We start from the raw sequence: 23,961 nt of genomic DNA, 5'->3' as shown, positions 1-23,961 counted from the left end.
AGCAATCGATGCTGCCGACTCAATGGCCTTGTTTTGCATCAATCTGTCTCAGCGTTCCTCTCAGTCTTCTCTCTAGCATTTCCATTTCCTTTTGCTCTGTCTATCCGTACACCAGTCATTCTCTCGTCTCATCTCACAACCATGAAGATCACCCCCGCACACCTCCTCGCCGGCCTGACAGCCTCGGCCGCTGCGGACCCCATCACCATCAAGCTTGAAGGCCGCCAAACGAACCGAATCTCTGCCGCTGCTCGAGTCGCCAAGCGAGCTTCTTCTTCCTCGGTGGACATCGCTTTGACCAACTGGTGGAACGTCACCGACTTCCAGGTACGTGTGCAGTTCCCGTTCAGATGGCGCTGCTAACTCGGTGTCTAGTGGTACGGCAAGGTCTCTGTCGGTACACCCGCCCAGGATTTGTAAGTCTCACATCTTCTGTGAATCTAACTGGCAACTTATACATCACAGCAACGTTATCTTTGACACTGGCTCAACCGACTTGGTCATCCCCAAGAAGGGCTGCACCACCTGCAGCAACTACACTCTCTTTGACCCCTCCAAGTCAAGCACCTACTCCGACAAGCCTGGCCAGCCGCTCAACCTCACATTTGGTACCGGCGGCAATGCCCAGCCTCTCGAACACGGAGCCACGCTGAGTGGTACTATTGTATCCGATACTGTCACTCTCGGCGGTCTCTCCGTTGAGGACCAGCCCTTCCTTCTCTGTGATAGCTACGATAAGGCTTTGGGTGAGAACCCTATTGGACTCAACATTGACGGAATCTTTGGCCTCTCACCCCCCGGATCGTCCTTTTTCAGCGCCGCGTTGAACAAGACTTCCAACACGACCTTCTGGACCCTCGTCTCCTCCGGCCAGGTCCCCGAGCCCTTGTTCTCGCTGTACCTCAACGCAGGTGCCAACAGCGCTTCTGGTGAGCTCACACTCGGCGGAATCGACTCGTCCAAGTACGACGGTGACATTGCCTACGTTGACTTCAACGAGACCATCACCAGCCTCGTCGGCGAGTGGTTCATCGACCAACCCACCTTCTACGTCAACTCCGCGACGGTCAACAACTCCAAGACCGACGAAGCCTTCCCCGGCGCTGTCACCCTCCTAGACACAGGAACAGCGTACATCATGACCCCCGACTACCAGACCGCCAAGGACATCTACGCCGCCATCAGCCCCGAGATCAAGCAGCTCGACAAGCAGGGCGTATGGGGCGCCGACTGCGACGTCATGGAGAAGCTGGCCCCAGAGCTGACCTTTACCGTCGGCGCCGGCGACAAGCTCGTCAACCTGACCATGCCCAAGGACTCGTTCAACCTCGGCGAGCACGATGCACACCCTGGAAAGTGCCAGGCCGTCATCCTCAACGCACCCGAACCCCTTAGCGACCTCGCGTCTGTCTGGGTTCTTGGTGGTCCTGTGCTCAAGGGCTACTACACTGTTTGGAATGGCGAGAAGTTGCAGCTTGGGGTTGCTAATCTTAAGGCCTCCTCCACTTCTGGAGACGGAGGGTCGTCTTCGAGCACTCCTACCCCCGTGCCCACTGGAGGGGCGGGAGCTTTGGTGCCCACTGCCTGGGGCGTCCTATCCATTGCTGCCGGTCTTTTGGCCATGATTTAAGCTGATGGACACCTAATGGACTTTTTAGAGCTGAGAGAATACTGGTCAAGGGACGTCGGATATAGTACTTGGATTTAGCACTGCGTATAGAATGAAGATGTCGGGGTTGAAGACTCTCCCCCAAGGACTGATTTAGTCAAATACCCAATTTTGTATATATAAGTTCAATTACATGATAGAACCGTCTATTTTGTCTCAGCTTCTCTTCTGGTCAAACCTCACAACAGCCTGACACAACACCTCGGCTCCAATAGCGCACTCCTCCGGGCTCGACCACTCCTCGGGATTGTGGCTAACCCCACCCTTGCAGGGAATGAAGATCATCGTCGTGGGGCAATGCATGCTCGTGTACACGCTGTCGTGTCCCGCGCCACTGGAGATGTCAATCATGCCATCCCGGTCGCCCAGCACGGATTCCGCGGACTCGCGCACAGCCTGGATGCAGTCTGGATGGAACTTGGTCGCTGATGAGATGGTATCCGTTTGCCAAGCGACCGACAATGGCAAACTCGGTGTTGCACCCGTGAGCAGACCGTCTACGTCAACGCCGCGAGCCAAAAGATCAAAGTCGTGCTTCAGCTGGTTCTCGACCTCGTCTACGGTTTCGTCGATTGGTGACCGGACGTCCAGGGTGAAGCTGACGTGCCCAGGGATTGTGTTTGTGCTGCCGGGACTCAGTCTCAGGATGCCAGTTGAGGCGAGCGCTTGGTGCTTGGTTGCGACTCGGTGGGAGTGCGTGATGAGACGAGCGGCCAGGAGCAGAGCATCAGCGCGGTCGGCGAAAGGAGTTGATCCAGTATGTGCATCTGCAGGATCGGTCAGACAAGATTCCTGTCCCAACTTTGATATGACTAACCTCGTCCTTTAATGTCAATAGTGAACCACTTGTATGCCTGAACACCCTGGACGACACCAATCTTCTTCGAGGCCCTCTCCAAAAGAGGACCCTGCTCGATGTGCAGTTCAAAATGAGCGCCCATAGGAGTGGATTTGTAGCTCGCGGGAATTTCGCCCAGGTATCCGATCCTCTCCAACTCAGACTTAACAGTGGCTGGCCCATCGACCTCTTTGGTAGAATGGGCTTGCTCAAGGGTGGTTTTACCGGCCCAGACTCCAGAAGACATCATGCTGATGGGGAACCGCGCGCCTTCTTCGCTGTCGCATCTGTCAGTACCATTTTTACAATAATGAATGCAGACGATTTACTTGGTCCAGTTGACTACACCGACGGGGAACTCGGTCTCAACGTCGTTTTCTTGGAGAATCTTCAACATCTCAATACCGGCCTGGATACCCAGGATGCCGTCATATCGGCCGCCAGTTGGTTGTGTGTCCAGGTGAGAGCCCGCGAAAGTTGGAGGACCATCAGAGCGACGACCGGGTCGGACCGCAAAGATGTTGCCCATGGCGTCAATGGTTACCTTGCATCCGAGGGACTTGGTGGTCTCGACGAACCAGTCCCGGACCTTTTTATCATCGTCAGACAGTGTCAGACGTGACATGCCAGTGTCTGTAGGATTGCTATTAATGATGGAGTCAGTGACTTGCTAATGTGAAGCACTGTGTTTTGATGGATTTATTTGGAATGAATTACTTACCTTCCCCATCTAGCTCCTGGCCCGAAAGTACAGGTATGATGCAGGGTCTCCATCATCCGGTTCTGGTCGACCTTGAGTTTCTGTAGGTCTTTGTTTGTCATGTCGCGAGTGGAAATGTTCATAATTTGGATACGACTCAAGTAACAGACATCCGGAGCGGCTCTCTTCCTTAGCAGATGGGATGAGAGGCGTCGGCTTGGCCGGAGGGGGATATGGCGGGCAAAGAGGGCCATAGCTGCTTGTGAGTGGCTATCTTGTACAGTCTCGAAGATGGAAGAAAATAATGACCCAAATGGGGAGATGAAGGATGGCTAACAAAAAGAGATGGACTGAATGGTGTATTTGAATTTTAAGATGTTGGATTGATGTACTTGGAAGGAGTAACAACGGGCGCCCTCTTATCGCAAATGATCCGCAACTGGGAGAGGTCCTCTCCACTGTTACACCTCGGAGCAAATCGGCTTCCCAGTGCGTATCGAATTAACCAACTAACTACTCATTGCATACGCAGAATCTAGCTGATTTACGGCCTGGCTCGGATATAGGATACCCCGATGCTGTTCGCATTATGATTGGTTTGCACTTTACGGCTGCGCCTTGGCGGAACTGGAAGGGCAGAAATCGAACCACTTCCTTTTCAGTCTCCACGATCATACAACTGCCATTCTATTTGGCGTTAGTTCCCGTTGCTGGGGCAGGCTTGGCTCTACTCTGATGAACGAAGATACCAACAGGCGATTCCTCAGGTCGGAACAGCTCTAGATCATACCCTAGGATGACCTCCCCGACCATGGAGGCTCAACTACCCCGCCCAGCCTCTCGCGAAGGCTTCCAGATCGCAATCTTCTGCGCCCTTCCCCTCGAGGCCGATGCTGTCGAGGCTCTCTTCGACGTCTACTGGGATGATGAAGACCCGCCCTTCGATAAAGCGCCGGGTGACCCAAATGCATACTCTACCGGTGTCATCGGCCGTCACAACGTTGTTCTCGTGCGCATGCCGGGCATGGGGAAAACCAATGCAGCCATCGTCGCAAATAACTGCCGGACAAGCTTCTCAAGCATTAAGCTTGCTCTCGTGGTCGGTGTTTGCGGTGTTGTTCCCTTTGGCCACAGGGGCGAGGAGATTATACTCGGAGACGTCGTCATCAGCAATGGAGTCATTCAATACGATCTTGGACGGCAGCTTCCAGGAGGTCTTGTGCGTAAGGCCACGGTGCTCGATTCTTTGGGCAGACCGAACCTTGAGATCCGAGCGGTGCTAGCGAAATTAGAAGGCCTTCGAGCCCGTAAGCTCCTAGCCACCAAGATGACCGACTACCTCGACATCCTTCGGATCGAACCATCGCTAGGTGCCCAGCATCCGGGCCCGACACACGATATCCTATTCGAGGCATCATATGATCATATTGGTGACAAGGAGCCGTGCGAGAAAGTAGGGTGCAGCGGCAAGCTTGTAACACGCCATCGTCTCGAAACTGGCCAAGGCAATCCAAAACCGGCTGTCCACATAGGTCTGATCGCGTCGGGCGACTCGGTGATGAAGTCTGGGAAACATCGTGACGACATCGCAGCAAGAGATGGCGTTATAGCTTTCGAAATGGAAGGCGCCGGAATTTGGGACACCTTCCCATCCGTCGTGATCAAGGGTGCATGCGATTACGCGGACAGTCACAAGAGCAAGTCATTACAGCCCTACGCCGCGGCTACAGCTGCGGCTTGCATGAAAGCCTTTTTGAGTCACTGGGCGCCTTCCATACCGGCAAGTAAGTGATACTAGACTGATTGGAATGACTTGGGATCTTTGCAACCAGAGCTAACCGATTGTGCGATTATAGCTCCAAGCGGTCCTGCTATAGTGATGCCAATCCGGACAGCCACAGCGCCAGATATACAGGAACAGCAAATGATTTTGCCTGTCAAGTGTGAGTAGAAACTGCTGGTAACTACGAACTGTCAAAACTAAACAAAAGCTAGACATTGTGCCATACACGAGCAATCCGGATTTCGTAGGACGCGCTGAAATCCTCAACAAGCTGAAGGATCGATTTGGCGATACACAACAGACAGGTGCCACTTCTCAGGCAAGAGTATCACTGTACGGGCTGGGAGGGGTTGGGTATGTCACCTGACCTCTTCATTTACACTGATGGCCTAACATAGGTGTCCAGAAAAACACAGATTGCGTTGGCACATGTATTCTGGCTGCAAGAGACATGTCCCCAGACGTCTGTTTTCTGGGTTCATGCGAGCACTACTGAACGCTTCCGCCAGGCGTATGGGTCTATTGCGAAAGAATGCCATATCCCTGGCCACAACGACCCAAAAGCTGACGTTTTGATGTTGGTGAAAAGCTGGCTGGAGAAGAAGAACCACGGGAAGTGGTTGATGGTCATCGACAATGCAGATGATGCGCAGCTCTTCTCTAGTCAACCAGCGGGCACCGCTACAACCAACGAACCGAAGAACAAGCAGAACCTCGCACGCTACTTGCCCGAATGCGCCCATGGTGCTATTCTTATCACAACCAGGAACAAGCAGGTGGGAGTCCGGCTGACAAAAGGACAACAGCCGATTGAAGTGCTCTGTATGGACAAGAACGAGTCGGAGCACCTGCTTCGTGCCAAGTTATCGGACACCACCGCGGCCTCTGATGACTTATTGATGCTGGCAGATCGGTTGGAGAATTTGCCCCTCGCCCTCGCCCAGGGGGCAGCGTACATCCAGGAGACCAGCATCACAGTTGCCAAATACATTCAACTTTTGGATGGCAGTGAAACGAACATGATCGACCTGCTCAGCAAGGAGTTCGAGACGATAGGGCGAGATTCCGATGCACTTCAGCCGGTGGCCCAAACATGGATTCTTTCGTTTCAGCAGATCGAGCAGCAAAACGTCTTTGCTGGCGAGCTCCTCTCCTTCATGTGCCTTCTTGATCGTCAGGATATCCCAGCGCAGTTTCTATCGCACTACAGCGAGCAGGATCGGAACGGGGGCCCGCGCAGCGATATGGAACTCACAGAAGCGTTGGGCATTCTCAAGGCTTTCTCGTTCTTGACAGAGAACAATATCGGCAACTTCGACATGCATCGCCTTGTGCAGTTAGTTACACGCAAGTGGCTTAACGGCAGGGGCACGATCACTCGATTCAAGAGCGAAGCACTCCAGACAGTATCGCATATATATCCCGATGGCAATATATTTGAAAACCAAACACAATGTGCTATGTTTCTATCACATGCAAATTCCGTGCTACGATTGGACGGGGTTGGGTCGAGAGATGATGATGATGCAAAAGCAACACTCCTCAATTGTATTGCTGGATATTTTTCCTTTGGGGGCCAATGGAGTGATGCAGAAAAGCTCAACATTGAGGCAGTGGAGATACGAAAAGAGATCTGGGGAGAGGACCATCCCAAGACACTGAAAAGCATGATTGGCCTAGCGTTGACGAATTGGAAGCAAGGTCGATGGGAGGAGGCAGAGAAACTTCAAGTGTATGTGATGGAGACTTGCAAGCTCAAGCTTGGGGCAGATCATCCCAATACACTGACAAGTATGATTAACCTAGCGTCAACGAATTGGAAGCAGGGTCGATGGGAGGAGGCAGAGAAACTTGAAGTGTATGCGATGGAGGCTTGCAAGCTCAAGCTTGGGGCAGATCATCCCAATACACTGACAAGTATGATTAACCTAGCGTCAACGAATTGGAAGCAGGGTCGATGGGAGGAGGCAGAGAAACTTCAAGTGTATGTGATGGAGATTTGCAAGCTCAAGCTTGGGGCAGATCATCCCAATACACTGGCAAGTATGGGGAACCTAGCTATGACATTCTGGAAACAGGGCCGATCGGAGGAGGCAGAGAAGCTTGAAGTGTACGTGATGGAGACTTCTAAGGCCAAGCTTGGGGCAGATCATCCCAATACACTGGCAAGTATGGGGAACCTAGCTATGACATGCTGGGAACAGGGCCGATTGGAGGAGGCAGAGAAGCTTGAAGTGTACGTGATGGAGACTTCTAAGGCCAAGCTTGGGGCAGATCACCCCGATACACTGATAAGCATGGCGAATCTCGCATACACGTGGAAAAGCCTGGAAAGATTTTCCGAAGCTACGAACTTGATGCGTGAGTGCGTTCACATCAGGCAGACAAAGTTGGGTTTGAATCACCCAGACACGCAGCTTGCAATTTCTACTCTAGAGAATGGGAGAGTAGAAACTATGTGAACTGAGTGTAGGCTATTAAATTTAAATGACTCATCAGCATAATTGACACAGATATTCAAATTATGGCAGTGAAGCAAAGGGGCGTACAGCTGGTTTGGGAAATTCTCGCAAAACAAGTCATGCACCAAGGACACACGCCAGTATTCCATGCCGCCCCATCTGCTCTAACGGACACCGTTAGTGTTGACACCATTTGGCTGGTTCCTCGAGTTCTCAGACCGATTTTCGCCCTATACTAGAGCTGAATCTATGATGATTTATATCTGAAGCTGAGATGATGTCGACACGTGGCGAAGGGGATTTGGTACACCTGGACAGTTGTGATGTGAAAGAGGCAAGATACAATAATGACTCACCAACTTTGGATAGGTATGTTGGATCTACGTTATGTGCACCAGTGTAATACTGTCTGGAGAGCCACTGATTTATTTGGCCCTTCGAGGGCCTATATTCACTTACAGCATTGTTGAAATCACTATTCTGACTACTGTTTCAAATTCTTTTATATTCATCAGGATTTTGCCTTTTCCAAGATCTAGCTTTTTCAAGACGCAGCTGTTACTGCAGCTCATTGAGGTATTGGGAAAGGTGACCAGTTGGACTAGATACCTTAGTCTGTCTGAGGATATTGCTGACCTTTGAATGGACTGGGCATATGGTCTGTATTGTTGATAATATTGTTGCTGTTTTCTTTTTTTACTGCTGAGCTTCTAGTCCCCTCTGGTGTGTACTAGCGCACCCTAACGTCTTGATATTCACTTACAGCTAACTCACAATACTTTATTGGGACAGCAGCGTGTTGCTCTCCGTGGGATTCCGCGTAAACTCTTTCGGCTTATTTTAGTTGAACTGGTATAGGAAGTTCCGCCTAGATGTTGTCACGTCTGGCGATTGGAATCTACGGATAAAATATTTCTTAGTTTCTATCTCATGAGGATTTAGGGCCAGTCTTCAACAGATGACGGGCGGATCTGTGGGTCCGGCTTTGCGATCTCCCGGCCGCATGATAGTCATTTCCGCGGCGAAAATAGACTCTTGTCCACTGCTCGATCGTCTTAATATTCTCGACGATATGGGACTAGATATTGGTTATCTCAATTAGGGCGGAGTTTCTCTTATCCACACTTGATACTGCTGAAGTATAGCATTGGGGTTTTCTGGCTGCCTTGGTATAGCTTTCTTGTTGAGTATTGATATTCGCACTCACAATTATATATCTTAACTCTACCAATAATTATCTATTAGCCTGAGAAATCAGCGTAATAAGGAAAGTTTCTACTGTTTAGTACTTATAAGGGATAATATTGGTTATTTATTTACTTAATTTAATTTAATAAGAGAGACAGGAACTTAGATAGCAACAGCTTTCCAGAACCCCGTCCTTCCCTGAATTATTTAAGTTGTTGAGGATTGACCTCAAGTCGCATAGGAGATCTTTTCGGATGATACACTTGTCTTTTAATAGCTGCAAGATGCCGACAGCCTGCTATTCTGAATTCCTCAAACATTCTTAGTTTCCTGGGTTTGACAGGATAGAACTTGTGGCTCTGGACTAATACATTGCCATGGTATTTTGAAGCCTCAGTTAGGAAAATAGGGAGCGGAATGTGCTTCAATAGATCCTGTACCGCTGTTGTAAAAATAATATTATCAGGACTATGAAACTAGGCCCGTCCTGAGGATAGTAGAGTAAATGGGAAGACAGCATAAACACTTAGCATATTAGGGCGAGGTGATTGTAGAGCAGGGTATAGTCGATTTGCAGAACACTGATCAATGGATGTTAAGCTATGCTCATATTTGAAGGCGTCGCTGAGAGCCATGACCTCTTGAGTGATATTGTGTCGAGTGTTCGGGTCGATTCGCTTTGCACACTTTTACTCGTCTACTTTTAAGGCTTTTTTAATCATTGTATTGGAGAGTGTTTGGATAGCCAGGCGATTATCTGTAGTTGAACGGGTTAATCTTCGTTAACAACGATCGCTCGCTTGGAGGCCGGGAGCGCCATGTATCCGTAGCCCAGAGCAAGGTGTTCTTGCACCACATAGTTAGCAAGGACGATACGATATAGGCGCATCGTTGTAATAGCAGATGATAGCAGCTTCTTCACCGGTCATGATCCGTCGTCGACCTCGTCTGCTGCTCGACCCAGGGTGATCCAGCTACTCAGCATATTGCGCGATCGTGACCATTCCACTGTTCCGACTTGTGTGACGGACGCTATCCAGGAACGGCGGATTGACTTAATTGTGATCTGAAGCCAGGTTCCCTCGAAGGCATTTCATAAATAGTTGAGAGGCCTGACGATCCTGCTCAGGACTTCGTAGCAGGGCGTGATCCAAAGGGATGCCTTTCCGAAGATACTATTCTAATCTAACTTCTGTCTGCTCCCTCAAGGTGAGCAAGTTGCCGGCACAAGGTCAAAAAAACACAGTTTTATCCACAATTCAAGCATTTGTTACCCAATGCTGCGAAGATACTATTCAAACTGACGGTACGCTTCTCCGACACAACGAGCTGAAACATCTGATCTAAGAGTTTCTTCCCCTCAGCCAGGGCTGTGAAGGTGACCTTTTTCTCATCCACACCGATCGGCAAAGGCGGACAAGGCGCTCAGCTTGTCGAGAGCCTTCTTTGGTATGATCGGTCGTGGTGTTGAAATGTATCGGGGGACTGTTCTGAATCGGTTGCAAAAGGGATGAGCGATTGGTGAATGCAACCCTCTGCGCTTCGGTATCAGGAATAAGGACCTGGGGATTGACGTTGCTAGGACCGAAATGAAATTGGTACCTTTTTGCTTCAGGCGACGCGGGGTCAATGTAGTAGAGAGATCTCCCGAGCAGTCCATTACGTTGAAGAAAGGGGCAAATAATAGCACAATCTTGTCCAGAATTGCATTATACTGTGAAGCAGTAAATGGTGCCTGCGGGGAGATGTTCAATGGCTGGCTGTGAGCGGCATTAATGTTTGGCCATCTGTTGACTGCATCTACCCACTTGGAGTAGATCACCAAAGCTGCATCATAAGTAAATCCATTGTTCTTAAGCCTTAGAAATATACAGGCCTGTAATACTTGCCTTGTTTGCAGCAGCCAAGTTGGTAGGACGTAGCTCCTCGATTCGGGAGTCTTGACAGCTGATATCGCGGTGATCTTGGGCCAGTAGCTTCGTCCTGGCACAATATTGGACATGTAGACTCGCACTAGTCTCGCCCATTGATTACCATGCCGAATGGCGCGTCGAAGGCAAGATCCCGATGATATCGAAAGTAATGAATGTACGGCAAAGCATCCTGCTGATTCTTAAAAGCCGTGGGAGGCGGACTGCGCTGCTGTCTTGCCAAGTTATTCAAGCCACTGCTCAAGATTGGCGGTCAACTCAAAGGAATTTCTTGCCATTACGGGGGCTAAATGCAAGCTGGATATTGCTGGACTTGCAGATAAAGGGACTAGGGTATTGCTTGTGGACCTGGCATATGTAAAGTATGGTAAGACCCAGTAAGATATCGTCCATATTGACAGCAAAACGCTAGCGAAGGTAATACAGTAGGAGAGCTTCATTATTAACAGTCTACAAGTGTAGATAATTGCCGAAGGTTTTGGTCGTCAAGGCTGATATAATAGAACCACCACATTTACTTCGGGGATACTGCATCCTTTTGAGGCCTGCAAACGAAGCTTATTGACAAGAATTCGCTGCGACGCTCTATTAAGCTAGCTTCGGGCTGATGAACGACCTTTCAGGTAGAATCAGCAAGTGTAGCGGTAGAGCGGGCTGGAATCGCCAAGCTCCGTAAGCTCCGCTGGCGTCGATCCCTCCTCAGCCGTATTTGCCTCGGCAAGATCCCTCCTCTTATTCTCTCTCGAATACCAGAACCACATGAACCCATAGATAGCAGTACCCATAACCACCATTGACAGCGAAACCGCGTTGCCTTTTGTATACCGAGGACCTTCTGCGCTGAGGCTATATCCAAAAATGGTTAGGCCCTGATATACTGCGGGCGATCAGATGAACCTACAAGATAAACGGAGCCATGATTCCAGAGGCATTCCCCGTAGTCAACTGCATACCGTTGGCAGTCGTGCGCTTTCCATACCTGGGCAAGTTGGTCGGGAGCTTTGTTATGCAAGTCAGTAGTGGCATCACAATTCGAGCAAGATGTGTGGACAAACCCATGCAAGCGGCAATCCAACAACTACGTATAAACCAGCAGCAATCGTAAAACATCTATAGTGAGTTAGCAACTTCATTCGAAAACTGGAAGCGTGATATTAACTCACCCAAAGTAATAGACACCGGCTGAGCTATCACTTAGGAGAATCCCGTAGCCAATCACGCTTACCGTGCCGAATATCACACAGAAAATACCTCGTTTTTGCAGCCGGTCTGAGAGATAGGCTGTGCTCATATAGGTAACAGCGCCCAGGAAGTAGCAAGGAATTGTCAGGAGCTGCACCTCAGCAGTGGTCCACTCCCCCAATCCATTGATAATAGTGGGGAGAAATGTCGAAAAACCTTTGAAATATGGGTTAATCTTATGACAAGATTTTCGTAGGATGCATGGGCATCACATACCGTAAAGCATGGTATCTACACCAAATTGGCCGATACAAAACATGTACACCTTCCAATCCATGAACGCCCCAAGCATATCCTTTTTGCTGAATTGCTGCGCTGACTCGGTATCGCCGTAGTAACGACGGAATCGTGCAACCATTAACTTTTTCTCGTTTTCGTTCAAGAAATAGGCGCTGTCGGGGTCATTGGGTAGGAGAAAGAACGTCGCAACACCGAGAACAACGGATGGCAGACCCTCTATGATCATGATCCAGCGCCAGCCGGACATCCCCTGTACGCCATCCATCTGGCCGATACCATAGGCAAGCAAGCCTCCAATTGAGCCCGCAATCGCGGCACTAACGAAAAGGTAACCCACACGCAGGGCAAGTTCCTGTTTCGTGTAAAAGAATGTGAGATATACATTCAAACCTGGGAAGAGGCCCGCCTCGAGTGCGCCGAGGATCAATCGGACCGCGACGAGAGCGCCGAAGCTCTGGACAAGGCCAGTGAGGGTTGCGACTATGCCCCAGCTGGTAGCAATGAAAGCAATCCACCGAGACGGTGTGAAGGGCTTTAAAACGAGGTTGCTTGGGACTTCGAACAAAAGGTATGTGACAAATAGAATTGAGACGGCGATTTGAAATTGATTGCCGACTAAGCCGAGATCTCCCTCTAAGTTGTACAATCTAGCATTCCCGATGTTGACGCTAATATTTCAGTCAGCCAAGTCACCTTGCCAGCAGGAACCATCATAATGACCGACCGATCTAGGAAGCTGAAAGTGTACAGGAGCATGATGAGCGGGATGATATGTAGGTCCAGCTTTCGGACGAGCTTTTTCTCGTCGACCCCGAACGTTGTTTCTTCCATTGAAAGCGCGATGGTGCTGCCGACCTGTGACTCAGTCTTGGAACCTACGTCTGTGGGCGCGGTCGTGGCCATGGCCGATGGTTCCTTTTCCATCTTGAGACACCAGTCTATGGTTGTGCAACCAGCTAAGTAGTAGAGTGTTATTTCAGGAAAAACTATGGCGTGTCTCAAGACTTTGATTCAAAGTTGTTGCATCTGTAGAAGTTCAATAGAGGAAACAACGTGGGACAGTGGAGATGTCGCCACCCCGCCTTTTGTACGATATGCTCAGTATAAGCCCCAGGACCAACAAACCACGTCTTGGAATGGTAGTCAGTCACACTTTTTGAGCTGAAGCTAGGATGTGTTCGCTGAACATTCGACATCGTGCGGGCGACATAACGTAATTGGTCTAGTCTGGACTCAGAGTGGCGGGATAGTCTCCACCTAGACTGATAAGAACATAAGTAAGGTCCTGAGATAGGAGTCAACAAGGGTCTGCAGGGCGCGGTAGCCGAGGATAGAGGGCGGGGTTCCATTCAAACACGCCGATCTCTGTCTGACTTGATAGCATTTGGCAGAGCGAAGAGGACATTGCCAAGGGGAAGAGTGGGGGTTAGATTGCTCTCGACAATCCCGATCCCCGATACGGGATGATATTTTGGCACATGACTTAAGCTTAAAGGACTTCAAAGAAACTTAAAAACAAGCTTAAAAAATGGATTTTTCTTTTTCGAAAACTGGCCGCGTTTCGTAAAACAGAGCCAGTTAGGCCATTACTCTCGATCACTCTAGATATTTGCCGCAGCCCAGTTAGAGATTTGGGAAGACTGGAGTCCGGCTGCCAGTTATCAACTACGTACTTCTTTGACCAAGTTGGCGGCGCACTCAGACCACCTGGGTGTTTGGATAATGTAGTGATGGATTAAACAGATCTTCACCCCACCTTACCTATTTCACCCATTGCTATCTTACCTATGATGCCTGTCTCACTTACGATGCTACCCCACCTATGGTTACTATCTTGCCTACATGGTTACTATCTCACATATGATACTCTCACCTGTGATACCACCCCACCTATGTACTGTCCCACCTATGATAACATCACTCTCCAAAGATCTTGCGTAGATCGGTACGACTAGTCTATAATTGAGTACTTAAGCGTCTAAAATCAAGCTGCTGGTTGCTGTAGAAGCTTGATCCACTCTCTCCTGCTTGCATCTGCAAGATGTCGGCCCGCAAGAAGACTCTGCTAATGTGATCCAACACGCACTGTTTTATTCTTTGCTTATGTTAAACGCGATTGCTTATAAATGATCTGAAATCGGGCCCCCAAAGAACTTAGAGAATGAGCCACAGTTAGTTCTCAGCTCGTCTACCCAACACAGACAGCTGGCTCTGTCATCCAATACTGTCATATCCGTGCGATTATTGGGAAGCGAATGACAATGTGGCTGAATTTACCTAATCTAGATGATTAAGATCGACGGTTCGTGCAATATGGCTGCGGGGGAGCATCTAGGATCAACGCCGTTGATTTAGGTCTCACAAACTTGACAGATCCCCTGTCAAAGGGCTAAGCTGTGTCAACCAGACACGGGTATGTCATGGATGTGAGACTATGTACTTATCAAAAACATCCTTGCGCTTGAAAAGAACTCGAAATTTGCGATGAAGTCCCAGCAGACCCTATTGTTCAACCATGGGTTATGGCGTAACTCCATAGCTCCGCCATAGGGAGGATGAGCACGTACCTAATAATGCTCGATGGTAAGTGCCGTAACCGCGTGCGACTTTCGAAATGAAACTAGCCCGATTCACTTCATAAGCTCTCTTCAAAAAGATGATTTACTCTATCAGCCAGGTGTGACGAACGGGTTCTTACGTAGATAGATTAGGACGACGTGCAGATGTGCCTGTGCCACCATACGTAGCCCGGGAGCTGTGGGAGCGTGCTGCGGCCATGATCGGGCCCGACAAGCTGCCAAGCTTCGTCCGAATTTCGAGGTCCCGGGTGGGTATCATAGTACTGGAAGCCTAGTTGCTCATACCTTTAACGAGATGGCTGTCATCAGCGCCTGGGTCAAAACGGGAGAGGCGCCGTGTGTGATCGTAGCATCCCATTCGGCAACCAACGGAACAAGAGTTCTGAGAAATCACAATGTTCACTCATAATATCACCCTGGCTTGGTTATGTCAAGGAACACATCTTGACCGTCTATTCGTTGGAAGAAAGATCGTTTACTGGTAGCGGAAGTTGGGATTAAGTAAATTGAGATGACACAACTATATCGTGTCCACTAACCCTTATTAGAGAGCGTCGTCCCTTGAGGACCATTTCGTTCCTCTTGAATCCAGCAATCCTTTGAATGTCTGCAGATATGCTATTTACTGTGCGCGCTTCTCATCGTGAATCTCCCGAGGCGCGGGCGGAGCCCCAGTATCTTCAACTTGCTCCTCGAACTGGGCTGCCTTGGAGTCGGGCTGGGTGAACTCGAACACTGTGTTACATGCAAGTCAGCCAAGTTCATTAATATACAACCAGAGGATAAGACTTACAATTGGTTTCAGTGGTGGCAAAGTGGCGCGCGTTGACCTTCTTCTGGAAGAGGTAGTCGATATCGGCGAAGGAGCGGTTCTTGGTCTCGGGGAGGAACATCCAAATCCAGATGACCCAGAAAAAGCACAGTCCGAAGTAGAACATGCCAGTCTTGGATCCCCAGTTCCAGGAGTCGCTGTTATTGTTGAGCATGCGCGGGTTGATCTGCTGGACGACAATGCCGCAGCAGACGTAGACGGCGCGGCCAAGGACAATGGTCTGGGCTCGAATACGGCTAGAGGACGTCTCTCCAACGACGACATAGGTCGTGGGGCCGAGAGAGACCTTGAAGATGCACTGCACGACGATCAAGAAGGCGGCCGTGGGGATGGCGATGGTCTTTCTCTCAGCAGCGAATCCCATGATGCCAATGACCAGCATGCAGGCGCCGATTCCACCGGATCCGAAGAGGTAGAAGGTGCGACGTCCGACTTTGCCCATGAGTGCAATGGCCGTAGCCGTGGCCACAATGTTGACCGACTGGATGGCCATGTTGTAGTTGAAGGCCATGTTTTTGCTCATTCCGACGGATGTCAACATGATGGCGGCATACTGGGTAATAGACTGGCCATTGAGCATCTGGATGATCCACGCCATCATGACGATGCCCGTACGGCGCAAGTTTGTGCCGCGGAAGCAGTCCTTGTAGCTAGCGTCGGCTGATTCGATCTTCTCCATCTCGTTGGTATGCTTCATGAGGGCGAGGGTCTCGGCCATGGTCTGCTCGGTGTAGTGGTCCTTGGCCGCAAGACGGCGCAGGCTCTTTTCGGCGTCGTCGAGGCGGCCGCGGCGGATGAGGTACCAGGGGCTCTCGGGAGCCAGGAAGCCGACGAGGAGCAGAGGAGGCACCCAAACCCACTGCATGCCGTACGGAACGCGCCAGCCCGCGTTGCCCGGGAGGTTCAGGGAGCCGCGGAGGACGCCGGTTGCGAGGAAGCTGCCGGCGCCCCAGCACATGGACACCCAGGCCGTGAGGTAACCGCGCATGGCGGCCGGGCAGATCTCGGCGGCGTAGGCGGTGGTGAGGGTCTGGAAGATGCCCCAAGGGATACCGCAGATGATGTTGCCGGCCAAGAGCATCTCGACGTTGGTGGCGAAGAAGAGGATGAAGATGGTGCAGCCCATGAGAGCCATAGCGCCCTAGAAGGAGGCATGTTAGCGGTGACTCGGGCTACAGACTCATTCACACGGCGCGAGGCATAGCTTACCATGTAGACCCTGCGGGAACCAAAGCGAGATTGCAGGTATCCGTTGATCAAGAGGCCGAAGATGGATCCAATGTTGTTGCCAGCGCCGATGGCTCCCTGCCACTGGGTGGAAATGTGCAGCTCGCCGTTGGTATCGGGCCATCCGAAGCGCCGGAGGTACCCCGTGTGGACGAAGAAGTTGTTGATCATGCCGACATCCATGCCCTCCATGACGAGGGCCAAGCTGAGCAGCATGCTGTAGACGGCGGCGGGCCAGTACCGCTTGAAGAGCTCCTTGCGCGGGAGCAGCGTCTCGGCTTCCGTGGCGGCGACGGCAGCGTCGATGAGCTCGACCTGGGAGTTGTACGCGCCATACTCGCTGTGGTTGGCGGGGCCGGACTCGACCTTGGCGTCGTCCTTGACGGCCATGGTGTTGTCGGTGATGGTTGCTGGCAAGATGGGAGAGGGAGATGGCGGGCCAGAGGAGTTGATGCCGGTGAGAGAGGAGGGAAAAAAGAGAGTCTGGGATGAGAGGGAAACGTGGAGAAGATATGCACGTCGCGCTGCAGGGTGTCAATCAGGTCAATGACTCAATGGTGTTGATACCACCTCACAGCTGCATTCCCTTGTTCCTTGTTCCCGGACCGTTCGTCAAGTTGGGATATCTTCCCCATTCCGCCTCCTCCATCCCTCGTCCTCCTCCAATCAACCTCCGGCCAACCCCCAACCCCGGATCCATTTCGGCCGATCCTACCCCGAGTTTCCCAATCATTCCCAAGCGTCCCAACTTTGCCCACGACGGGGGCGGGGATTTTCCCCATGGGGCTCCACGAATCACTTGTTCCCCAGCTTCGGTCCACTCGAGTTAAGCGTCGGAGCTAAAACCCCAAAACAACTAGGACAAGACCATGTGATGTGCTAGGGAGGATGAGAGACTTGGCAGCCAAGAACAGCCAATTGCAGGCCCAGAGTCGCCTCGGGTAACCAGGATTTGCCTCTCGAACCTCTCAAACCTCGCCGTGATCGACCACACCGCCCCCAACTTTAAACAACAGTGCCGGACATGTTCGCCAAACCCGGAATTCAGTGCTTCCATTGGCCGACGCGGATGCTCCATGGCGGGGAAGCTGCAGGCGCTCCAATCTGACCCCGGAGATGACTGACAAGATGGCCATCCTTTACCCTAGACTCGGTTCGGTTGAGGTTTTCCGGGAGCTGTTTGCCTCTGAAGTACGCGGTAGTAGATGCTTGAAACCAGACAGAACGAGTCTTTAGAACAGCTCAAGTATAGTCGAGCGTCTCACAGACTGCCACTGAGAACTGGCCATATACCACGCCATCCCTCCCCAAAAATACCCCAGACACAATCCATAACAAGGTCACATTGCATTGCAGACTCGCTACAACCTCGTTCCACTCCGCTTAGAGAAAATGGAGATGCTGCGCCGTTGTCTCACATTGCAACCCCCGCTCGCGCCCCCGCCCTCCTCCCACATCACCCTCCTCGCGCTCCCCAATTCCTTGACCAGCAAAGCCGTGATATTATGCCAAGGCTTTATTGCCCTCTGCCAAGTCTGCCCCCAACTGCTCGCTCGACTTTCGGTGAACTTCCCGAGCTGCAATCAAACGGCGCGTTATTATGCACCGAGCTGTCGCTGACGCTGACGCCCAAGCAACCCGGCGTTCTGGCACGGTTCGTCTAGCAACACACCGCAAAGTCCGCATTCCTCATTGCCTCCATCTTTGAGGTGGCGACCAACACGGAGATACGTCGCCAAGCTGCAGCACGCACTCCCAATGTGTTCACACGGAAATCATCCGGCCTCCGACGAGGCCGCGCCTCGGCCCGTTGCCACCACTGCGAAGCCGTATCCCCTCAAGGCCCCCGCTCCGGTGGGCAAGAAGATTGCTTCGCTGTACAAGAAACGTTTGGTCAATTTCTTCACGCCGGGACAATGGGAGAAGGCGAACCTGATGGCGTGAGTGGCCGTCCTCGGTGACCAACTTCATTTGTCGTAGCGTTGTCCGTTGCTGTGCTGACAATACTATTACCCGGCTGTAGCGTGTTAAATCATGGTGAATACTCAAGCCCACCACATGTCAAGCTGTCCGTCTGGGACGCGCCAGGCACGACACGTCCTACCTTTCTCGAGGCCACTGCCGAGTCGAATTCATACAGGGAGACACAAGTCGGCGAGTCGTTTGGTCCCTCGTGGACAACACACTGGTTCAAATGCTCCCTCACCTTGCCCGAAGCCCTCCGCGGCAAAGACACCCACGTCGAGCTCCATTGGGACTGCAACAACGAGGCCACCGTCTGGACGGCCCAGGGCGAGCCGCTCCAGGGACTGACCGGGCGCGGTGAGCGCGTCGAGTGGATCGTGCCCGAATCTTTCAAAGACGGCAAAGACCATGTCATCTACCTCGAGATGGCCTGCAACGGCATGTTTGGCAACGGCCCTGGCCGGCCCATTTTCAAGAACAACGCCGGCGGCGACTCGATCCAGCCGCCTGACCAGGACAAGTACTTTAAGCTGGCGCAGGCCAAGCTCGTCGCCGTCAATATGCAGGCGAGGATGTTGCATGTCGATTTTGGCATCATCCACGACGCTGCTACGACGTTGCCCGAGGATTCATGGGAGCAGCACGAGGCACTCAACGTAGCTAGCAGAATCATCGATACCTTCAAAGTGGGAGATGATAACTCTATCCTGGCGTGTCGCAAAATTGCCGCCGAGTATCTCGGAGACGACATCGACTCGGCGGCCGTTTATGACAGCGCTCTCGACCGTAGACCAACCATCTACGCCATCGGCCATTGTCACATCGACACATGCTGGCTGTGGCCGTGGGCCGAGACGAAGCGCAAGGTCGTGCGGTCGTGGTCCAATCAGTGTGACTTGATGGACCGGTATCCTGAGCTCAACTTTGCTTGTTCGCAGGCTCAACAGGTCAGCAGCAACTCCCTGTCCATCTCACAAGCCAACACAACTGACGTATGCTATAGTTCAAATGGCTCAAAGAGATATACCCATACGGGTGGGAACGAGTCAAGGCCAAGGTCAAATCTGGACAATTCCACCCCATTGGCGGATCTTGGGTCGAGCACGATACGAATCTTCCCTGCGGTGAGTCGCTCGTGCGCCAGTTCCTTTACGGCCAGCGATTCTTCGAGGCCGAGTTTGGATTCCGGTCGACGACATCCTGGTTGCCAGATACTTTTGGGTTTTCCTGCCAGATTCCTCAGATTTGTCGCCTGGCTGGTATGACGAGGTTCATGACGCAAAAGCCCTGCTTCAACAGTGTCAATGAGTTTCCTCATACGACCTTTAACTGGTACGTCTTATCCACAACTCGAGTGATAAGATTATAGCTAAAGACGTGTTTACTACAGGGTGGCGCTGGATGGAAGCCAGGTTATCTGCCATATGCCCCCATGCAAGACGTATACCGCAGAGGGCAATTTCGAGAACATCACCCAAAGCATATCCAATCACAAGTCCTTGGACCAGGACAACACGGCTCTCATGGCTGTAAGTGGCCCTAAACATCTTGGAAGGGAACCCCTTGCTAATTGCAGCCACATCTCACAGTTCGGAAAAGGCGACGGCGGAGGCGGCCCGACTTGGCAGCATCTGGAAAGACTCAGACGACTTCGAGGCATGGCCGATACCATGGGCGTTATTCCCCGCGTCCACGCCGGCGCAACCGTCGACCAATTCTTCGACCGACTCGAGACGAAGGCGTCCAGCCTCGTGACTTGGTATGGAGAGCTCTACTTTGAGCTCCATCGCGGCGTGTACACCACGCAGGCCCGTACCAAGCTCCACAACCGCACTTCTGAGATCCTCCTGCACGATCTCGAGTTGTTGGTAACCATCGCTTCCATCCAGGACAAGAGCTACAAGTACCCGAAGAAGGAGTTGGATGAGATGTGGCAGGGCATAATGCTTTGCCAGTTCCACGACTGTCTGCCTGGCACAGCCATTGAAATGTGCTACGATGACTCGGAAAAGGTCAGAGTCCTTGGAACAGGACACTTAATCTGAGAGACACAAGAGCTAATGCGGAAGTAGATTTATGCTAACGTCAGAGAGACCGGAGTGGTGCTTCTCCAGCAAATCTTCACCGTCCTTGGCATTGAAAAGACCGATGCAGTCAGCGGCCTGAACCTTGGCTCGGCCATCGCCCTGAACACGTTGCCCTGGCCACGAAAGGAATTGGTCGACGTTTCTGAGACTGAGGCTGTCATCGCTTCTGGTGAAGGCCACGCGCTCGCCGTCGAGTCATTCAATGCCTCCTCAGACGGCCCCAAGCCCGTCACCATACAAGAGACGACGCCTGGCGTCTTCCAACTGGAAAACGGCCAGTTGACCGTCAAGGTGGAAAAGGGCTGCATTACTTCCGTCTACGACCATCGCGCAAGGCGGGAAGTGCTGTCCGGAAAGGCCAACCAGTTCGTCGTCTTTGACGACAAGCCCATCTACTGGCAGGCATGGGACGTGGAGGTGTACCACCTGGAGACGCGCGAAGAGCTGAGCAGCTCGACTACCGCTATTCACGAGGACAAGGGCTACCGAGCGAGCGTGGTGACCGAGACGCGCATCAGCGAGACCAGCTCCATCAGGACGACTATTTCGTTGACCTCTGTACTCGATGAGCAACAGTCTATGATTGAGTGCACAGCCGACGTTGACTGGCACGAGACGATGAAGTTCCTCAAGGTTGAGTTTCCGGTGCAGGTCAGCAACACCGAGGCGTCGTACGAGACACAGTACGGCGTCATCAAGCGTCCGACTCATTACAATACCTCGTAAGTCCCGTCTTTTACACCCTCTTGGTACTGGCGTTTCTCTGTGGGATATGGCTAACGTTGTGACCCATAAAGATGGGACATGGCAAAGTTTGAGGTCTGCTGCCACAAGTTCGCCGATCTCTCCGAGCACAACTACGGCGTTTCCATCATAAACGATAGCAAGTACGGCTTCGCAACCGTGGGCAACGTCATGAGGCTCTCGCTGCTACGGTCTCCCAAGGCGCCCGATGGCAACGCGGACATGGGCCGCCACCACATCCGCTGGGCCATATTGCCGCATCGTGGAGGGCTCGGCGCGCAGACAGTCCGGGCTGCATTCAACTTCAACAATCCCCTGCGGCTCGTGACGACCCCCATTGGCGCGCCAGCCATCTTGTCCAAACCCCCCATCACGCTCACTGGCGACGACAACCTTGTGCTGGACTGGGTCAAGCGCGGCGAGGACGACGAGGACGTGTCGCAGGACAATCTCCCCAAGCGAAAGGGGCGGAGCATCATGGTGCGAATTTACGACGCGGTGGGCGGCATGGCAAGGGGAACGATTGAAACGGCGCTTGCGGTTGAAAAGGTGTTCAAGACGAACATCCTTGAAGACGACCTGGAGGAGATTCCGGTACAAGGGAGTACCTTTGAGGTGACACTGGGCGCGTTTGAAGTTGCAACCTACCGCTTGGTGTTGAAGGATTAACGCAATGCTCGGTCGCAACGAACGCGGTAGAGATGGTGCAGATTCAGCCAACCGTGTAGGTTTGGGACTCTGAACGGAAACGCCGGTCTTAACAGTCATAGAATTAGATGCGTAATTGGGTTACACACTTACGGTTCAGGGATGTCACTTGCATGCATAGTGGTAGATGACATCTCTGAGGTGTAATGTGTTGAGTCTTGATCGTTGTCCCTGCCTTTAAGAGGTCAGGTTTTACCATTCATGGGGAGGACCAGTGATCTATATCCTGACTTAGACTACCATAGAAATATTAGATAGTTGGCCGCGGAATGTTTCTTATCTTCAACCCTAAAGCTATACAAATACAAAGCCATTTGTGAAGTACAGAGGAGAAAAACTCCCGAGAGTGTGCTTGAACATACCTTGTACAGTTGGACATACCCTGGAGTGAAGGAATGTTTGCCCAGATTGAACTTGGGAACAGAAATGACTTCACTGTAGTCTAGTCGGAAGCAATAACTGTGCTCTGCAACATCTCAGTACCGCCCCTACATGCCTCCATAAACCCATTACGCGCCTGACCACAGTACCGAGATATCTTTTTTATCGTCACTGTCTATTTCGTGGAATGGAGCCGGTGCCGAAACTGCTCCTGATTAAGGCGACGGTCTCATATGTATCGTAGCCAAGGACTCCGTTCGCCAAGATGGCGCTCCAAGACATGAACGAAGATCCTAGAGGCGAGGGAGGTATTTTCGGTAGTGAGGCTATTTACAGTATCTTGACACACCGATATATCTCCGGGTCTGAGAGCGGAGCAACGCCGAAGTGCACTGCCGGCGCCGGGGAGATCAAGATCGCCGAGTGCTCCGGCTCCACTTCCCCTCCCCTCCACTTGCCGGCGGACACTCTCTACGGTGATGATAAAAGGCCGCTGTATTCTTCATCGGACCTCATCTTTATATCTAGAAAATCATTTCCAACACTTGTCATTTCTTAATCAATCTCTACAAAAATGTCTGGCCAAGGACCCCCAAACCCAAAGCGGTTCATTACCGACCACAATCCAGAGGGAAAGGCTATTTTCAGCACGAGCGTTGCCGAGGAGTTGCCCGAACAAATTATCGGCGAAGGATACAAATTCTTTCTCGGCTACACTACGAGCGAGACACCTGTGAACTTGGCAGACAGCAAGGACATCGAGTCATATAAACAATACATGACCAACCCGCCTGGTATCGTTATTCCCGGCGGCACAGTCGTGCGCTTCGTCGACATGCCGCCCGGGGGCGTGTCGCCCATGCACCGGACCGTCAGCCTCGACTACGGCGTTGTGTTGGAGGGCACCGTGGTCCTGCGGCTGGACTCGGACGAGACGCGGCTCATGCAGCGCGGCGATGTTGCCATCCAACGCGGGACGATGCATGCGTGGGAGAATGGGAGCAAGACGGAGTGGGCGAGGATGATGTATGTGCTCCAGGACAGCACGCCGGTGACTATTGGCGCGGAACAGTTGGGCGAGGATTATGGCATTGGTATGGATGGTGTGCGGCCCTCGGGGCATTGAAATTTATTTCTTTATTGTCATCGAGATAATGCAGGTGGTCAAGACTACACCCAAGAATCAGGCAATGCAAGGGGGTGAACTAAAATCGGAAATTGAGGCTACTCTGCCTGTCAACATGGACTGCAATCCCTTCGTTGCGTGGAGTGAGGCAAGCGCTCTAGTCGAGTCCAAATCAACTGGAAGATCCAAGACCTTGGATATCGTTGGGATGAATCGCTCCGTTATATTGACGTTGTAATCCGAGTTGTTCCACGCAAAT

General features: G+C 51.8%; 7 protein-coding genes across 7 annotated transcripts; 4 read left to right on the top strand and 3 right to left on the bottom strand.

Annotated features, from left to right (window-relative positions):
- Positions 1-141: 141 nt before the first annotated feature.
- BGZ61DRAFT_344795 (aspartic peptidase domain-containing protein) lies at positions 142-1,630 on the top strand (the record flags this gene model as incomplete). Its single annotated transcript, XM_046239734.1, has 3 exons — positions 142-327; positions 376-416; positions 466-1,630. The coding sequence occupies 3 exons, from the start codon at positions 142-144 to the stop codon at positions 1,628-1,630; spliced, it is 1,392 nt and encodes a 463-aa protein (XP_046108850.1).
- A 195-nt stretch (positions 1,631-1,825) lies between these two features.
- Positions 1,826-3,329, bottom strand: BGZ61DRAFT_343851 (uncharacterized protein; the record flags this gene model as incomplete). The annotated part of the gene is made up of 4 exons (XM_046239636.1): positions 1,826-2,436; positions 2,487-2,785; positions 2,837-3,151; positions 3,229-3,329. 4 exons carry the CDS (start codon positions 3,327-3,329, stop codon positions 1,826-1,828), a joined length of 1,326 nt encoding a protein of 441 aa, XP_046108849.1.
- A 444-nt stretch (positions 3,330-3,773) lies between these two features.
- On the top strand, positions 3,774-7,517 carry BGZ61DRAFT_504150 (uncharacterized protein). The gene is made up of 5 exons (XM_046251791.1): positions 3,774-4,991; positions 5,064-5,150; positions 5,203-5,344; positions 5,397-7,033; positions 7,139-7,517. The coding sequence occupies exons 1-5, from the start codon at positions 4,004-4,006 to the stop codon at positions 7,450-7,452; spliced, it is 3,168 nt and encodes a 1,055-aa protein (XP_046108848.1). The 5' UTR covers positions 3,774-4,003; the 3' UTR covers positions 7,453-7,517.
- A 3,683-nt stretch (positions 7,518-11,200) lies between these two features.
- On the bottom strand, positions 11,201-12,884 carry BGZ61DRAFT_344625 (major facilitator superfamily domain-containing protein; the record flags this gene model as incomplete). Its single annotated transcript, XM_046239718.1, has 6 exons — positions 11,201-11,417; positions 11,473-11,570; positions 11,627-11,681; positions 11,735-11,969; positions 12,030-12,721; positions 12,778-12,884. The coding sequence occupies 6 exons, from the start codon at positions 12,882-12,884 to the stop codon at positions 11,201-11,203; spliced, it is 1,404 nt and encodes a 467-aa protein (XP_046108847.1).
- Positions 12,885-15,091: 2,207 nt separating this feature from the next.
- Positions 15,092-17,142, bottom strand: BGZ61DRAFT_414537 (alpha-glucosides permease MPH2/3). Its single transcript, XM_046243327.1, has 3 exons — positions 16,674-17,142; positions 15,426-16,605; positions 15,092-15,367 (listed from the first exon to the last, which is right to left on the bottom strand). Exons 1-3 carry the CDS (start codon positions 17,079-17,081, stop codon positions 15,255-15,257), a joined length of 1,701 nt encoding a protein of 566 aa, XP_046108846.1. The 5' UTR covers positions 17,082-17,142; the 3' UTR covers positions 15,092-15,254.
- Positions 17,143-18,193: 1,051 nt separating this feature from the next.
- On the top strand, positions 18,194-22,481 carry BGZ61DRAFT_445751 (alpha-mannosidase). Its single transcript, XM_046245121.1, has 7 exons — positions 18,194-18,631; positions 18,715-19,603; positions 19,660-19,988; positions 20,047-20,185; positions 20,246-20,668; positions 20,729-21,465; positions 21,541-22,481. The coding sequence occupies exons 1-7, from the start codon at positions 18,450-18,452 to the stop codon at positions 22,154-22,156; spliced, it is 3,315 nt and encodes a 1,104-aa protein (XP_046108845.1). The 5' UTR covers positions 18,194-18,449; the 3' UTR covers positions 22,157-22,481.
- A 669-nt stretch (positions 22,482-23,150) lies between these two features.
- BGZ61DRAFT_344574 (uncharacterized protein) lies at positions 23,151-23,702 on the top strand (the record flags this gene model as incomplete). Its single annotated transcript, XM_046239712.1, has 1 exon — positions 23,151-23,702. The coding sequence occupies one exon, from the start codon at positions 23,151-23,153 to the stop codon at positions 23,700-23,702; it is 552 nt and encodes a 183-aa protein (XP_046108844.1).
- Between the last annotated feature and the right edge of the window lie 259 nt (positions 23,703-23,961).

The sequence above is a fragment of the Ilyonectria robusta genome (genome assembly GCF_021365365.1).
Source record: "Ilyonectria robusta strain PMI_751 chromosome Unknown BGZ61scaffold_4, whole genome shotgun sequence".
Taxonomy (NCBI): domain Eukaryota; kingdom Fungi; phylum Ascomycota; class Sordariomycetes; order Hypocreales; family Nectriaceae; genus Ilyonectria; species Ilyonectria robusta.
This window is presented reverse-complemented; position numbering and strand designations above follow the sequence as displayed.

Coding starts and splice junctions, on each gene's coding strand:
- BGZ61DRAFT_445751 (XM_046245121.1), top strand. CDS start 18,450: ATGTGTTCACACGGAAATCATCCGGCCTCCGACGAGGCCGCGCCTCGG. Junction 19,989..20,046: donor CCTCATACGACCTTTAACTG/GTACGTCTTATC, acceptor TGTTTACTACAG/GGTGGCGCTGGATGGAAGCC. Junction 20,186..20,245: donor ACAACACGGCTCTCATGGCT/GTAAGTGGCCCT, acceptor CACATCTCACAG/TTCGGAAAAGGCGACGGCGG.
- BGZ61DRAFT_504150 (XM_046251791.1), top strand. CDS start 4,004: ATGACCTCCCCGACCATGGAGGCTCAACTACCCCGCCCAGCCTCTCGC. Junction 5,345..5,396: donor TACGGGCTGGGAGGGGTTGG/GTATGTCACCTG, acceptor ATAGGTGTCCAG/AAAAACACAGATTGCGTTGG. Junction 7,034..7,138: donor TCATCCCAATACACTGGCAA/GTATGGGGAACC, acceptor AGCTTGGGGCAG/ATCATCCCAATACACTGGCA.
- BGZ61DRAFT_414537 (XM_046243327.1), bottom strand. CDS start 17,081: ATGGCCGTCAAGGACGACGCCAAGGTCGAGTCCGGCCCCGCCAACCAC. Junction 16,606..16,673: donor GTTCCCGCAGGGTCTACATG/GTAAGCTATGCC, acceptor GCCTCCTTCTAG/GGCGCTATGGCTCTCATGGG. Junction 15,368..15,425: donor TGCCACCACTGAAACCAATT/GTAAGTCTTATC, acceptor CATGTAACACAG/TGTTCGAGTTCACCCAGCCC.